At 36.4% G+C, this 17,047-nt stretch overlaps 2 protein-coding genes across 4 annotated transcripts in view; one reads left to right on the top strand and one right to left on the bottom strand.

Annotated features, from left to right (window-relative positions):
• The window catches only part of OCLN (occludin), a 54,581-nt gene extending 43,585 nt beyond the window's left edge, over positions 1-10,996 (top strand). For 2 of the 3 annotated variants that reach the window (XM_037801241.1, XM_037801242.1), the window contains exons 7-9: positions 5,058-5,229; positions 7,490-7,531; positions 8,942-9,049. In XM_037801241.1, the coding sequence (XP_037657169.1) occupies positions 5,058-5,229; positions 7,490-7,531; positions 8,942-9,043 (316 nt within the window). In that variant the 3' untranslated portion in view covers positions 9,044-9,049. Of the gene's footprint in view, positions 1-5,057; positions 5,230-7,489; positions 7,532-8,941 lie in introns of all 3 variants that reach the window. The other variant, XM_037801243.1, reaches the window with a different exon arrangement.
• A 1,324-nt stretch (positions 10,997-12,320) lies between these two features.
• Positions 12,321-12,545, bottom strand: LOC119507927 (28S ribosomal protein S21, mitochondrial-like). Its single transcript, XM_037801248.1, has one exon. The coding sequence runs from the start codon at positions 12,543-12,545 to the stop codon at positions 12,321-12,323; it is 225 nt and encodes a 74-aa protein (XP_037657176.1).
• Positions 12,546-17,047: the final 4,502 nt, after the last annotated feature.

Consider the following 17,047-nt stretch of genomic DNA (forward strand, 5'->3'; position numbering starts at 1 on the left):
TTTGCCATATCATTATATCTATCTGTTTGTCTGTCTATCACCTATTAGATCCTGTAGGAAGAAAAAAGTGGAGTTAACAAACCAAAAGTACTATAGTGCTGGTGTTTATATTTATCCACATTTTTACCTCTTTGTTTTTTCATGCAGCTTTGATCTATCATCTATTGTTCTTTCCTTTCAACCTATAGAACTCCTTTTAGCATCTCTTGTAGGGCCAGTCAAGTGGTGACTAAGTCCCTCAGCTTATGTTTATCTAGGAATATCTTAATCTCTCCCTCATTTTTAGAACAGTTTTGACAGATACAGAATTCTTGGTTGGCAGTTGCTTGCCTTCAGCACTTCAAATATGTCATCCCAATGCCTTCTCGCCTCTTTCCAATGAGAAATCATGCACTTAATCTTATTAAAGCTCCCTTGTACATGACATGTTGCTCGTCTCCTGCAGCTTTTAGAATTTCCTCTTTATCTTTGGTGTTCGACAGTTTGATTATACCAAGTGTGGTGTGGGCCTGTTTGAGTTTATCCTGTTGTGAGTTTGTTGAGCATCTTGGATGTGCCTATCCATGTGTTTCATTAAATTTGGGAAGTTTTCAGCCTTTTTTTTTTTTTTAATATTCTCTCTGCCCCTTTCTTCTTTTGGAACTTCCACAATGCATATATTGGTATACTTGATGGTGTCTCACAGGTTCCTCAAGCTCTGTTCATTTTTTTTCATTCTTTTCTTTTTCTGCTCCTCAGACTGGATAATTTCAATTGTCTTATCTTCAGGTTCTCTCATTCTTTCTTCTGTCAGCTCCAATCTGCTGTTTGACCCCTCTAGGGAATTTTTAATTTTTGTTACTGTGCTCTTCAGCTCTATTTGGTTCCTTTCGTAATTTCTGTCTCTCTATTGATATTCTCTTTTGTTTCCATCTATCATTTCCTGATTTCCTTTAGTTCTTTGCCCAAATTTTCTTTTAGCTCTTTGAGCATATTTAAGAACATTTTTAAAAAGTCTTGGTATGTCCAGGTCTGGTCAACCTCATTGATGGTTTTTAATGCTTTAATCTTTCCTTTGTCTTGGCCATTGCTTCCTGTTTCTTTGTATGTTTTGTAATGTTCTGTTGACACCTGGGCATTTTGATATTTTAATCTGTTATCACTGAAATTTAGACTCTGAGGTATCTGTTCCTTAAGCTAGTATTATGACAGAGCTTCCCTTGAATGCCAGGAGCTAACAAAAAAAGGGAGAGAAAAAAACGAGAGAGAGAAGCTAAAAGGGAAATGCAAGTGCTTTCCTTCAGGGCTTATCCCTACAAGGAGTTTATAGAATAGCTCCAGGCCAAGGGGTAGTTACCTCCCTGATCCTTTTTGCCCATGTATCTTGTCTTTGGCGTGGGTGTGGCCCTAGGAATTCCCCTCTTAACAAGGATACAATTGCTAGGAAACAGTTTCCTCTGATCCCAGGCACTGCCCTGTATGTCCCATAGCCAGTAATCCCTTGCCCCAGAACAGGACTGTTCTCCCGAGGCGTGAGGCGTTCTATAGGAGAGTTCTGTGAGCTGGTTCCTGCACGCAGGACAGCTTCTAGGACAGCAGGTCCCTCAGGCCACCACCAGACAGGTTGAGCCAGACATTTAGTCTCCCAGGGAGCATGGGCAAGGCTCCCTCTGAGCCAGTGAGGGGATGGAGGAGGGGCCAGTCAGGGCAGCGAGAGATCCTAGTAGGCTTTTTCTTGATTTGTTGCTTACTCTTTTTTATCACAGACCTTTTACTTTTTTCTGGAGTTTGAGAACGATGTTTTTGCCAGTAGTTGCTGGTTGTTCAAAGCTTCTATCCAGAACATTTGGAAGTGTTTCACTCTACCAAGTTGATTGGGGTGGGGCCCCAGAGTTTCTTTTGAAAGTGAAGGGAAGGAACTTAGGTAAGCGGTTTTGTAAACAATTGCGGAAACAATTTAGTGTTCTGGCTAAAGTTAACGATTTTAAGTTCGTTTGTGTGTCAGGGTTTTCTAGTCCATCATCATCAGCTACACTGGTGTAGCCTTTTTTATGCCAAAGTATTCTGAGGAATAGGACGCAATTCAGAAACTAACGAAAACATTGCTCCTCAAGGTGTTGGAGAGACGGATGGGGCATGTATAGTTTGAAAAACCCCTTATTCAGTGGTATTCTGACACCTCATCCTCCTTTTTCCCCACAAGTGTCATTGGCCTAGTTCAGCTGTCCATCCGGAAAATATCTGCCTGACTTTGTATGTGTCACAGAAGGAAGATTTAACCAGACACTTCTAGGAATTCTGAATTCTTTTTCCCTTTTGAGCAAATCATTTAATTTCTCCCCTCAGTAAAGTGAAGATATTAGACTATTAGATCTAAAATTTGAAATTTCATATTGCTGTGAAGCTCCTTAGTCCTGTGAAACAATTCAGAATATGAGTTAGCATCTTCATATGTAAAGAATAGCTGGTATATTGAAAGATACAAGTGATACAGAATTCTAGGTTTTGTTCTTCATGAATCAATACATATGTTTTACAGTGAGCACACATTTAAATACCTGTACATTTTTACATTTACTTTTAGAATCAAAGAACAAAAAGGCTATTTCTGCTTAGGAAAAATAAGACACACACACACCCTCCCAAACAAAACAAAACAAAACAAAAAACAACAATAAAAAACAGTCTGAGTTTATGGATGGATGAGTAGAAAAATAGGGGAAGGAAACAAACAGACAAAGGTACCCAGTGTTCTTTTTTACTTCAATTGCTCTTTTTCACTCTAATTATTATTCTTGTTATTCTTGTGTGTGTGCTAACAAAGGTGTCAGGGATTGATTTGGGTGATGAATGTACAACTATGTAATGGTACTGTGAACAATCGAAAGTACGATTTGTTTTGTATGACTGCGTGGTATATGAATATATCTCAATAAAATGAAGATTAAAAAAAAAAAAAAAAAAAAAGACATAATGCTGAGCAAAATAAGCCAGGCACAAAAAGAGACATATTGTATGTTACCACTAATGTGAATTCTGTGAAAAATGTACAATGTTTTATACTGTAGAATGTAGGAGACCTAGAGATACCAATTAGTGGAGGGGGAATGATAATCTAATAAGAACAGATAAACTATGGAGGGTAATCTCAAGGTTATGGGAATGCTCAGGAATGATTATGGTTTGTAAACTTTCTTGGATATAGGAAGATCATGTTGGAAGCAATAGAGTTATTTTAGGTTTTTTTTTTCTCTTATTCCTTTGTTTTCTTAGGGGTTGTTAATTTTCTTGGGGTATGGTAGGACCATGTTGGAAGCAATGTAGTTATTTTAGATTATTTGTTTTTCTTACTCCTCTGTTTGGACATGGTTTATTAATTTTCTTTGGGTATGGTAGGAACATATTGGAAGCAAAGTAGTTATTTTAGGTTATTTGTTTTCCTTAATCCATTGCTTTGTTTGAAATGTTGTGGGGTTTTTTTGGTTGTTGTTTGCCTGTTTGTTTTTAATTTTTTGATAAACAAAAGTTAAAAAATTGAAAAAAAATCAGTAGAAAAATGGGAGTAAAAACTAAATGACAAATAGGGTGGGATGGGGGGGTGGTTTGGGTATTCTCTTTTCACTTTTATTTTTTATTCTTATTCTGATTCTTTCTGATGTAAGGAAAATGTTCAGAAATAGATTGTGGTGATGAACGCATAACTATACGATCATACTGTGAACAGTTGATTGTATACCATGGATGACTGTATGGTTTGTGAATATATATCAATAAAACTGAATTTAAAAAAAAAAAACAAAAAAAAAACAGTCTGTAAACTATGGGTGATAGCAGGGAACAGCCAGTCTGCCAGTCAACTGTTTTGCCACTGTAATGATCAAAACATACTTTGCTTTCCAGAATTCTAGTTCTTAGACTTTAAACAGAAGTATTCTATTATCATGTGTGGTTTTGTGTTCAGAGTAAATAAGTTCCTATGACTTGAATCTTAAATTTCATAAATGATTTTCAAGTTTATTTCTAAAAATTATATAGGCATAGTTTTTTTTAAAACACAAACAGTAGTATATAAAGAATAATTCTTTTTAATACATTTTTTATTGTGAAATTTAACATATATACTTAACAGTGATAACTTTCAAAGTACGATTAACAGGTAGTTAGAGAGCAAATTTCAAAGAATGTTATGGGTTACAGTTCCACAATTTCAGTTATTTCCTTATTGTGAAATATAACATATGTACAGAAAGGTGATAACTTTCAAAGAGCAATTTAATGAGTAGCTATAGAGCAAATTTCAAAGAATTTTATAGGTTACAGTTCCACCGTTTCAGTTGTTTCCTTCTAGCTATTCTAATACCCTAGCATCTAAAAATATATGTATATTTATATGAAGATTCAGTATTCGTAATCCTTTGTTAAATCCCATCTTTTCTGTTGCTACACCTTCTTCCTCTCCTTTAATCAGTTTCTCGATCTTCAGGGATGTATAGGCAGTGACCACCCTAACTTGTTTATATGGAAAAGGGGTGTTGACATTATGGGGAAGGGGGCTGCATCTGATTGTTGTTCTTAAAGAAGCTGTTGCCTCTGCGTTTTAGGACTTGTCTGGCATAGAAACACTCTGGTGGATTTAAGTTTCTGAGAGATAAACTTAGTGAAACTTTTATAGAATCTCAGATAGGGACTTAGGTATTTTTGGGACTACTGTTGGTTAGGGCTTGGCATACTGTGGTCATTTGGGATATCTAGCTGGAGCTTGCATAAGAGTAACCTCCAGGACAGCCTCTCGACTCTTTTTGAAATCTCTTAGCCACTGTAGCCTTATTTTGTTGCCTTTCTTTTCCACCTTTTTGTCAAGCAGCATTTTCAATCCCTCGGTGCCAGGGCCAGGCTCAGAATAATCATTATTAATAGAACTTATTTGCACCCTGCCTTCCTTTCCCCATAAAAAACAGTAAGAAAACAAGAGAATCTTATTTTCCATACCCACCAACTTTTGTTACATTTGAGGAAGAAACACTGGATTTCATTTCTGTTAGGATACATCTGCAGTCATTTTCCCTCTCAATTTTTAGGGACTATCCACCCATCACTTCAGATCAACAAAGACAACTCTACAAGAGAAATTTTGACACTGGCCTGCAGGAATACAAGAGCTTACAAGCAGAACTTGACGAGATCAATAAAGAATTCTCTCGCCTGGATAAAGAATTGGATGACTATAGAGAAGAAAGTGAAGAGTATATGGTAAATTCAAACCTGATATTCATAAATTATATATAATTTTATTCTAACCCACAGAGACACAATGTCCTTTATACTACTGTTGATAAAAATTTTGCTACCAGTTATCAAACTAATTTCACTGAAGAATCATTTAAAACAGGACTCGGATAAAACTTTTCAAATTCAAGAGTGTATTTAATGATTTTAGTTAAGAATTAGAAAGCAGTAGTCTTATGTATATATATATATCCCTTTCTGTTTAAAAGAAGTGTCATACTATCTTTTCTATTTATAAAAACAATTAATTCTTTACATTAAAATATTCAAATCACCTTTAATCTTACCTCTCAGTTATCACCAAATATTTGTTGCTAAAGCATCCTTTCCATGTAGGAGTGCACGTAAACACATAAAGGTTTTGATTTGGAATCATCTTATATGTTTTACTTATATTCTTCCTGCTCTTTTACTTCACAATGGTTTATAGTTATCTCCCCTCCCCCCTTGATCACTTGGCTGAGATAGTATTTATCAGTCTTTTCCATTGTAAAGTTACGCTTTTTTTTTAACTTCTCTTTCCATGCTGACTCTTTGGAAGGAAATCCTATGCACAGCTCACATTTAGGAGTGGGGATTTTTGTTCTACCTCTCCTTAAGGGCAGAATATCTTTGTAAATTATTTGGGATTATTCTGCACAGGAGGTTTGTCTAATCCTCCCCATTTATTTAGCCATTTAATTTCACTATATCATGGACATCTATTTTATACTTTGGATTATAATCCAATTCCACTTTATTTTGTTGCACAAATTGTTCCAGTTTTGACCATTGGGAGTTCTTTCAGTTGGCTCCTGTGTTCCTTTGATATACACCCATCATTGTGAGATTGTTTGTTTTATCACTTTCTGTCACTACTTATATCCTGTTCTTATTCAACGACAGTTTAGGGTTACCTTTTTGTGTTCATAAAGATCAACCTATTTTCAAAATAAATATACACTATTCAGTTTTATGGTTGTACCATAATCTACTCAAGAGTAATGTTCTATGGATAGACATTTAGGTATGTTCATTCCTGCCCTCCTTCTACCCCCAGTAGTACAAATAATACTCTGCTGAACTTCTCCTTGTGTAATTTTCTACTTTTCTATTTAGAACAAATATCATAATATGAAATTTCTGAATCAGAGGTCATGCACATTTAAACTTTTAATACATATTGTTGTAAAACTGCCCTCCAGAAATACTGTATTAACAGCATTCTCCCTAGTAATGTGCTAGAGGGCTTGTGTGAGCCACATTTCCCCAACATATGCATGAAAAATTAGTGCCTTGTGTCTTAGATATTAGTAATTAATGTTTTTCATCATTTTATATAGTTATTAGAAATTCATTTTATTAAATGCCCTTTGACATTTTTCTGTTGTGGTGATCTGCTTTTCAGTCTTGAAGTATTATTTGCTTCTTATATAGTTTGAGATCTATTGTTTTCCTTTATGGTTTCTGTATGGTGTTGTCATAAGCCTTTTCAATTCAATAAACAGTTACTGTTTCCTAGATGATGTGGAAGTGGTGAGATTAGGAAGACAAGTAAACCCCTGTCCTGCCCTCAAAGAGCTCAAATTCTAAGAGAAAAACTGAATAACTTAGATAATATGATAAACGCTGTATTTGCATTATACGTAGAAAGTACTGTAACTAACTGCTTAGAGAAAGAATAATGTCTGGTCAAAGCCTGGAGGGTTTAGGGGAGGTTAAGAATTTCTTCAGACTGGGACAGGGAAAGGGGCAAGTATGAGTAGAGCTTTGAAGGAGCTGGAAGAATTAGTATGCCTAGTTTGACAAAGAACAGCAAATGATGGGCATCGAGACTGGAAAGATGGGAGACTGGCTTCTCAGAGATATTGACAGGGAGCTCAGCCAAGTTTGTACACTAAGTGGGACGTAACTTACCAGCACTCTGCTTTAGAAAACACCTCTGGTGTCGCTGTTGCACGTGGGCTCCGTGGGGAGAGATGAGAGGTGGCGGAACAAATAGTTCCCTGCCTGTGTGAATGGAAGGTGAGAAATAGAATGTCATAAATGTCTCTTCATTGGATTCTTTTAGGCCCCCCTGCTGACTGTAATAGTTTAAGGCGTCTTAAAACTTCATGATTTTAATTTCCTATCTATTTTCACATCTTGGCATTTTTATGTCGAAATTACAATGTCTGGAATGTTATTCTCGGAAGAGAAAAATGCCCTCAGTAAACATATATTCTCCCGTGTTTCTCATTAATAGGCTGCTGCCGATGAATACAATAGACTGAAGCAAGTTAAGAGAGTAAGTACCTCAGATTGTAAGATCCTTTTAGGAAGAACTTTTCTCTTATAATTACACGTTTGTGAACGTGTTGTCATGCACTGATTATAGACAAAGGCCCTGTAATGGCAAGATGAAAAATGTAACTCGGAAGTTAGAACTTTTATTTTAGTGGTTTGCTGCTATAACCAACACATATTTTTAAAGACTTCTTTTAAAAGTTGAAGTACACATACAGAAAAGTGCACAAATCAAGTGTACAGCTTGATAAAGTTTCACAAAATGACCACAAACCTTTGTAACCGGCACCCACATTAAGAAATACAATTTTCTAGTACCCCTAGCAAACTTCCTCTTTTACTCCTTTCCAATTTCTACCCTTTCCCTAGAGGTGACCCTAACCACTGTCCTTACTTCTAACATCATAGATCAGTTTTACCTATTTTGAACTTTATGTAAATCGAATCATATGGTAGGTATTTTGTGTGTGGCTTCTTTTGCTCATATTTTTGTGAGATCCATTTGTGTTATAGCATTTAGCAGTGGTTATTTTATATTATTATCATTATTAAAGAAGTTGTAGGTTTACAGAAAAATCATGCATAAAATAGAGTTCTGTGGTTCATTTTTATTGTTGTTTAGTGTTGTGTTTAAAGAATAAAACACAACTTATTCATCCATTCTGTTAATGAAATTTGGGTTGTTCCCAGTTTTTAGATTTACAAATATGCAAGTACAAACATTTTTGTACATATCTCTCTGTGTACATGTGCCACATTTGTTAGGTATGTACCTACGAGTGAAACCACAGGGTCATTGGGCATGTTGCATTCAACCTTCCTAGATACCATCAGACACCTTTCCAAAGTGGTTGTGCTGATTTATGTTCCCACCAGTGTTCCTGTTGCTCTGTATTTGTGCCAACACTTTGCATCATGAGTCTTGATTGACTTAAAACATTTTTGTTTTGAAAAAATCATATATTAAACATTTTTTTAATTAAAAGAAATCATGTTTTAAATGCAAGACTTGAACGTGTTATATAGTCAAATTTTTTGTCTCTGTTATCTCCCATTCACCCAGTTGCCCTTTCCCAAGTCAACTGATATTACTGGTTTCATGTTTTACTGATTTTTTTTATTTGCTAGCAAAAAGGCTAATAAGTTTTCTTGGTTATTTTATAGATCTTTAAAAAGAGTGTATTCTTTGTAAAACTCAGATTAGAAGATATAATTGAGGAGAGAGAGTCAGCTGCTTGTGTGGTCAGAGATACTGTAGGTGCCTTAAGTATGTTACCTCATTTAACACCCCAACAATTCTGTGTGACTAAATAGTATTCCCTCCTTATGTTCATGTCTGCCTTCCCTGCAACCAACATGTGACCCATTTTTATTTTGTTAAATTCATCTCATGTATTTTTACCCTGTTTAGTCTGCAGATTACAAAAGTAAAAGGAATTATTGCAAACAGTTGAAGAGCAAATTGTCACACATCAAGAAGATGGTCGGAGATTATGATAGAGGAAAAACCTAGAAGGGAGTTGCCACGTTGTTGGAGAGATTAAGGTGTACCTGTCTGACATCTCTGCAGTGTTCTCAGAAGGCAAATGACTGGACTCCAGCCTCGGAGGCTACATCTTTGTGCTCATTACAAAGTTTTGGTAGCTTTAAATCATCAATTTAATATCAGTATTGAAGCATTTTATAAATAGCTTTTGATGACAACTGGGCTGAACGCTCCAATTAAGGATTTTATGCTATAAACATTGGTTCTTGTATTAAGAATTAGACACCATTTGAGGATTTTAACTTTAAAGGAAGGTCCCCATGTGAACTGTGCTATGAACTTTGACATCCTCCTAAGCATGTTCACACAGGTGATCTCATTTCATCCTCCTGACACCCCTTCAGATAACTGTTATTTATAATTCTTTTCAGCTAAGGAAACTGGGTCCATGCACTGAAGTCTCTGAAGTGGTAACTGCTTGTTTTGGTGAAATCTGTTTTATGACTCCACTAATAAAGTCCTTGTCCTTTCATATTTTAGCTACTACTTTAGCATTCTACCAGCCTCCCTATTGACTTTTTTCTGTGTATAAATGATTAAAAGAGTACCTGTTCTTGTTTTTCATTGCCTTAATAATAAAGATCATGTAAAAATAACAAATATGTAAAATTTAAAGATTGTAAATTTATATTTACTTTTTAAAAATCAAAGTGTAAACTTAGTGGTTAGAATGTTGTTGCATATTTTTAAATACTTTTTATCTTTTATGGTTTACATGTTGTTTTTTAACCAAGTAGACTTTTGCATTATAATAATTGTCTGATAACATAATTCAATTTTGACTTGAATTGTATCTTAGAGGAATATTCAAGTTCTGTATATATTTTATAAGGTATTGAAACTGTTGTTTTCTTTCTATAATGTATCTGTTTGATACCATTAGTGTTGTTAATATTAAGTTGTGGAAAACTACGCTCAGGAATTTTATCTGTTGTTTTAAACTATTTTGGGTGCTATGCTGGTTGGTAGTTTCCTAATACTTTGGCTATATGCAGGCCGATTTGTCTGAAAATAGAATGCTATAGTATAAACACCAAATTATTTCAAATGATGCCTTTAAATCTCAGCATGGTTTTCTAAAAATTCAAATTCTTTTTATACTGTGCATACAAGTAATATAAGTTAATTGTGATCATCTTCCCAATTTTTAGAGCTGTGCTCTATTCAAAGTTTATGTTTTTCTATAAATCTTTAATAATAATCTTTAACATAATCTTTAGTGTACAATTCAGACATTAAAGTATATAATTTTCTATAAATAAGCCTGGATCATTTTCCAAAGATAAACTTTTAAAGAAATAATGTTTTTATCATAACCCTGATTCATTTCTTCAAATTGAAGAAATTCTTAATTTTCTGCTGGTGTAAATATTTAATACAAATAGGTAGTTGTATTCAGACCAGAAGGAAAGGACTCTCTTTAGCAACTTAACTGAGTTTTATGTCTGTTAGATTTTTAAACCTTTGTTCTTGAAAGTTAGTATACATAGTTTGTGAAGGCAAGTTTGCTAATGTTCTGACAAAAAACAATGAATGGAAAGAATAAAATTTGGGTTGTAAATGTGTACCATGAAATTAGACTTTGAAATATAAAAACAAAATTGGAAAGCATTTTTCAAATGTGGTACTTAACTCCAAAGATTACTTCAGGAAGCCAAGATCAGGGTGTTTCTGTTGGTTTTGGCCAATAACTAACTGCGTGTAACTTTGAAAAGCCAGCGTGAAAAAAATAGGGGGTTTAGATTAGATCTCAGCGGTCTTTTTCATTTTTACTTTCTGTGACTCTTATGTCTGCATAATTGTAAATGATTGTTCCAATGAGTTTGTTGTAATAACATGTGGTCTGTCTGATAAATGTTCACTTGCATAAAGCGATGGGCCCTATATGTGTGATTCCATATTAAAAGTGGATAGGATCAATGTTTTAATCTCTTTTTATTTTGAAAAATTTAAAGAAATAAGGAAAAGTATAGACATACATGTACCCACCATGCAGAAATAATAGGGATTAATGTTTTATCATGTATGCTTTGTATTTTTTGAAATAAATTTGTCTTAGTATTTATAAGTAATATTTAGTATTCTCTACATATACATACAGACAGACACACACACAAAACGTCATTTAATCTTACAGTGTTCTTTTTATCCCCAAAATATTTTTTTTTTTACTTTTTTAAATTAGTGAAGTTGTAGGCTTACAGAAAATATAGTGTCCCCATATACCCCCTATTGTTGACACTTTGCATCAATGTAGTACCTTTATTACAATTGATGAAAGAATATTAAAATTGTACTATTAACTATTATCCATAGTTTACATTAGGTGTATTTTTTCACATATACCAACCTATTATTAACACCTTGTATTACTGTGGTACATTTGTTATAATTCATGAAAGAACATTTTTATACTTGTTCTATTAGCTACGTGTTCTTTGCTCCCATAGCCCTCTGTTTCCCCTCTTTATGTTATTTTTGTCCCACTTTACCACTTTATATTTTGTGTGTCCATTATCACGAAATACACCTTTTTCTTGTTCAATTGTATTCTGACTCTTATAGCAATTAAAGAGTAGAGTTGTATATTGAGGATACAGTACTATTGGGTTTTGCATTTACCCTTTTAGTTACCCTTCCTGAAGATCTTCACTCCTTTACACTACTCCAAGCCATGTTCTCCTGACTTTTCCTTTCAACCTGAAGAACTCTCTTTAGTAATTCTTGTAGGGCAGGTTGATGAACTCTCTCAGTTTCTGTTGATCTGTGAAAATTTTAAAACTCCCCCTCATTTTTTTTTTTTTTTGATGGGTGTTTCAGAACTGAAATTTATTCCTAGTACATACATGCTTCCTCTCTTTACCTAACAATTGGAGGATAGTTCCATAAACAATAGCAAATGCTTCTCCAGTAGTAATATCTTGCTTTGGGGTTCATAATAAATGGGTAGGAAATGGGAGATATATTACACAACATTTTAGAATTTATTTTTTACCTCTCCTAGACTACTTGTTGACTCAGTTACTGTTTCACTTAATAATAGGGTCCATTGCTAACTAGTGGAATTGCCTCTATATACACAGGCCTTCTTGCATATTTGAGATTGAATTTATTGCAGAGAAAGGTAAGAGAAAATGGGAATGGAAAAAGAAAAGGTGGTGACACATACTGATGAGGATTTTCATGCTGGGCCTCTTATCCAGGCCTCAACAACCCTGCCACAGATCCGCCCGATTCTTTCGCGTCAAGAAGTTATCTTGCTTGCCGTTTTCATGTTGTAGATCCGCCGGCAGGCTTCACAGTTTTCCCGCTGTCGCCAGCGGCGTGGCTTCTCATTGTACCACCGTCGCTTAATATCCTCTATGAGCCCATCCATGGTAAGGTTTCTGTTTAGAGTTCTGTATGCACATTCCACGTTCCCTTCCTGTACCATCACAGCCCGGGCAATGAACTTCAGATGTTTGGCCATGACCTTGAATTTAAAAGTCTTCACTCTTTCCCAACGCCCTGCAAAAGGTACTCAATCCCAACCCTCAAGCCCCCACGGACCCGTGGCAGTCTCACGACCGGAAGCGGAAACTCTCCTTTTGTTTTTAAAACAGTTTTATTCACACACCATACAATCCATCCAATGTGCACAATCAGCGGCTCTCAGCATAATCACAGAGTTGTGCTCTCATCACCACAATCAATTTTAGAACATTTTCATTATTCTGAAAAGAAAATCCCATGCCCCTTATACTCCGCTATCATTGACACTTGGCATCAGTGTGGTACCTTTGCTACAATTGACGTAAGAACATCAAGATATTACTGTTAACTATAGTCCATGGTTTGCGTTAAGTGCATTTTCCCCCATATACCACCCTATTATTAACACCTTGTAATAATGACATATATTTGTTCTGGTCCATGGGAGAACATTCTTGTATTTGTACTATTAACCACCTTCATCTTCCACAACAGGATTCACTATGTTGTACATTCCCGTGTTTTATCCTCAGGCTTTTCTTCTGGTGACATACACGACCCTAGACTTCCCCTTTCAACCATATACAAACTCCGCATTGTTAATTACACTTACAGTATTGTGCTACCATCACCTCTTACTCATTTCTGAACAGTTACAACCTTATTAAACATTCTGTACACCTTAAGCATCATCTTCCCATTTTCTACCCTCTATCTCCTGGTAACCTATACTCTAGATTTTAACTCCCAGGGTTTGTGCTTCATAATTAGTTCATATTAGTGAGATCATGTCCTTTTGTGACTGGCTTATTTGACTCAACATAATGTTCTCAAGGTTCATCCATGTTGTGGCATGCATCAGGACTTTATTCCTTCTGCATAATATTCCATCTTGGTATATACCACAGTTTATTTATCCACTCATCAGTCGACAGACACTTGGGCTGTTTCCATCTTTTGGCAATTCCACCTTTTGAAACAATGGTGCAGGCAGCACCTGTCCAGGGTGGGCTAAAGCAGCAGGGCCGGACAGTCTAAATTTGCCGACTAATAGCTGGCTCAGTACTGTGCTGTGTCCCCTGCTGTTCTTGGGGAGGACGGTGTCTGTGGCTCTCCCAGTCTGCTGCAGCCCGTCAGGAGGTGACCAGGGATGACCTGAAGCTCTTGTTTCATGGATAGGGGAAGGGCACCGGGAGCCTCGGCCACATGAGTTACTTATGTGCCAGTTTGGATATATCATGCCCCTAAGAAAAAGCCATCTTTTAATTCAATCTCATGGGATATTGGGATTAGGTTGTTTCCATGGAGATGTGACCCACCCAACTATGAGTTACACCTTTGGTTAGGGTGTGACCTCTTGACTGAAGGTTTCCATGGAGGTGTGGCCCCACCCATTCAGCATGGGTCTTGATTAGTTCACTGGAATCTTATATAAGAGTTCGTAAACAGAAGGACCTCAGAGCTACAGCTTAGAGAAACATTTTGAAAATGGCTCTTGAAGGCTGACACTGACATTTTGGAGAATGCCATTTTGAAACGCAGCCTGGGAGCAAGCAGACGCCAGCCACATGCCTTCCCAGTTTTCCAGACGCCATTGGCCATCCTTCAGTGAAGGTATCAATTGTCATGCTTTAGCTTGGATGCTATTATGGCATTAAGACCGTAACTTTGTAACCAAATAAACCCCCTTTAAAAAGCCAATCTATTTCTGGTATTTTGCATTCTGGCAGCATTGGCAAACTGGAACACTTAACACTTTCTCACTGCAGTTTCTCAGTCTTTTTAGTCCTGCTCTTCCTTGGATGTTGTGCAGTATTCTAGTCTCCAGAGCCCCAGAATTGTTGTTTTGGACAGTTTCTGCCTAACCATTAGCCATTTTTTTGGCTACTCCCTATTCCTCCTCCTTTCCGGAAGTCCTCCCTCATTTAAAAAAAAATTCAGTTTTATTGAGATATATTCACATACCATGGAATCATCCACGATGCACAATCAGCTGTTCACAGTGCCATCACATAGTTGTGCATTCATCACCACAATCAATTTGTAAACATTTTCCTGACTCCAAAAAGAATGAAAATAAGAATAAAAGTAAAAGTGATAAAGAACACCCAAGGCATTTCATCCCCCCATCCCACTCCATTTTTCATTTAGTTTTTGTCCCCATTTTTCTACTCATTTGTCCATATACGGATAAACGGAGTGTAGGCCACAAGGTTTTCACAAGGTTTTTAGTTTTTTTGAGGATCCCTTGTATGTGATGAATTTCTTGCTGCTTTCTGAATTCTCTCTTTATCTTTGGCATTTGATATTCTGATTAGTATGTATCTTGGAGTAGGTCTTGGGAATTACTCTGTTTGGAGTACATTGCCCTTCTTGGACATGTACATTTGTGTCTTTCATAACAGTTGGGAAATTTTTCAGTCATTATTTCCTCCGATATTCTTTCTACCCTCTTTCCTTTCTCTTCTTCTAGGACACCAGACATATGTTTGTGCTCTTCATGCTGTCACTCAAATCTCTGAGACACTGCTCAACTTTTCATTTTTCCTTCTGTTCTATGTTTTCAATTGTCTTGTCTTCTAGTTTGCTGATTCTTTACTCTGCCTGTTCAAATCTGCTTTTTTATGCCTCTAGTGTATTTTTTGTTTGTTTTTATAAATATAAGTATTTATAACTATCACATGGATATGTATAGGTATGGGTGTAAGTAAGATAAAGGAATAGGTATGTGTGTACCCAACTGTAGTACTTATATATTACTGCTGTTACAAATTACCACAAATTTAGTGGCTTAGAAAAACACAGGTTCATTATGTTACAGATCTTTAGATCAGAATTCACACTTAGGTCTCACTAGGATAAAATCAAGTTGTCAGCAGAGTTGCATTCTTTTGTGGAAGCACTACAGGAGGAATCCATTTCCTTGCCTTTTTCAGCTCTTAGAAGCTGCCCACATTCATCTCATGGTCATCTTCCTCCATCTTCAAAGCCCCCAGTGTTGAGTCTTTCTGACGATTATCCTGTAGGCGCATCTGCCTCTTTCTACAGCCGGAAAAGGCTCTCCACTTTTATTTTTTTTATTGAGATTGTTCACATACCATACAATTATCCAAAGATCCAAATGTACAATCAATTGCCCCCAATACCATTATACTGCTATGCATCCATCATCATAATTTTTTTCCAGTCTTTAGAACCTTTTCATTACTCCAGAAAAGAAATAAGGACCAAAAAAAGGAAACTCAAATTCTCCCAGAACACTAACCACCCCCCTCCATTATTGATTCATAGTATTGGTATAGTACATTTGTTACTGTTGATGAAAGAATGTTAAAATACTACTAGCTGTAGTATATAGTTTGCAATAGATAAACTTTTTTTCCTACATGCCTCTCTATTATTAACTTCTAGTTCCACAAAGCTTTGCCGCTCTGGCCTTGCGGGGAGGGGGCTCCCAGCTTGCATCTGCAGTTTGTACTACAGATTTTTTGCTGCAATCTCAGGCATTTCTCCCAATTCAGGTTGGTCTATGATGAGTGAACAGTCATGTTTGTCCCCCGCAGTTATTGCGGATTATTTACTAGTTGTTCCTGGTTGTTTATTCATTGTTCCAGGGGGACTAACTAGCTTCCACTCCTCTCTATGCTGCCATTTTAGATGATCCCCTATACATTCCTATCTTTTAACCTCCAACTTTCCTTCCAGTGACATATGACACTCTGAGCTTACCCTTTCCACCGTATTCACAGACCATTCAGCACTGTCAGTTATTCTCACAATGTGCTACCATCACCTCTGTCCATTTCCAAATGTTTAAGTTCACGCTAGTTGAACATTCTGCTCATAATAAGCAACTGCTCCCTATTTTTTAGCCTTGTTCTATACCCTGGTAACTTATATTTCATGTCCATGAGTTTGCATATTATAATGGGTTCACATCAGTGAGACCCTGCAATATTTGTCCTTATGTGTCTGTCTTATTTTACTCAGTATAGTGACCTCAAGGTTTCTTCATCAACTCATTTTTTTAAAGACAGTTGTTCACACACCATACATTCCACCCTAAGTAAACAATCGATGGTTCCATGTTGTTCTAGTTTGCTAATGCTGCTGGAATGCAAAACACCAGAAATGGATTGGCTTTTATAAAGGGGGTTTATTTGGCTATACAGTTACAGTCTTAAGGCCATAAAGTGTCCAAGGTAAGGCATCAACAATTGGGTACCTTCACTGGAGGATGGCCAATGGCATCCAGAAAACCTCTGTTAGCTGGGAAGGCATGTGGCTGGCATCTCTCCAAAGTTCTGGTTTCAAAATGGCTTTCTCCGAGGATGTTCCTCTTTAGGCTGCAGTTCCTCAAAAATGTCACTCTTAGTTGCTCTTGGGGTGTTTGTCCTTTCTTAGCTTCTCCGGGGCAAGAGTCTGCTTTCAACGACCATCTTCAAACTGTCTCTTATCTGCAGCTACTCTCTCAGCTTCTGTGCATTCTTCAAAGTGTCC

The sequence above is a fragment of the Choloepus didactylus genome, chromosome 13 (genome assembly GCF_015220235.1).
Source record: "Choloepus didactylus isolate mChoDid1 chromosome 13, mChoDid1.pri, whole genome shotgun sequence".
Classification (NCBI taxonomy): domain Eukaryota; kingdom Metazoa; phylum Chordata; class Mammalia; order Pilosa; family Megalonychidae; genus Choloepus; species Choloepus didactylus.

Excerpts from the sequence above, each read along its gene's own strand:
- LOC119507927 (XM_037801248.1), bottom strand. The coding sequence starts at position 12,545 with ATGGCCAAACATCTGAAGTTCATTGCCCGGGCTGTGATGGTACAGGAA.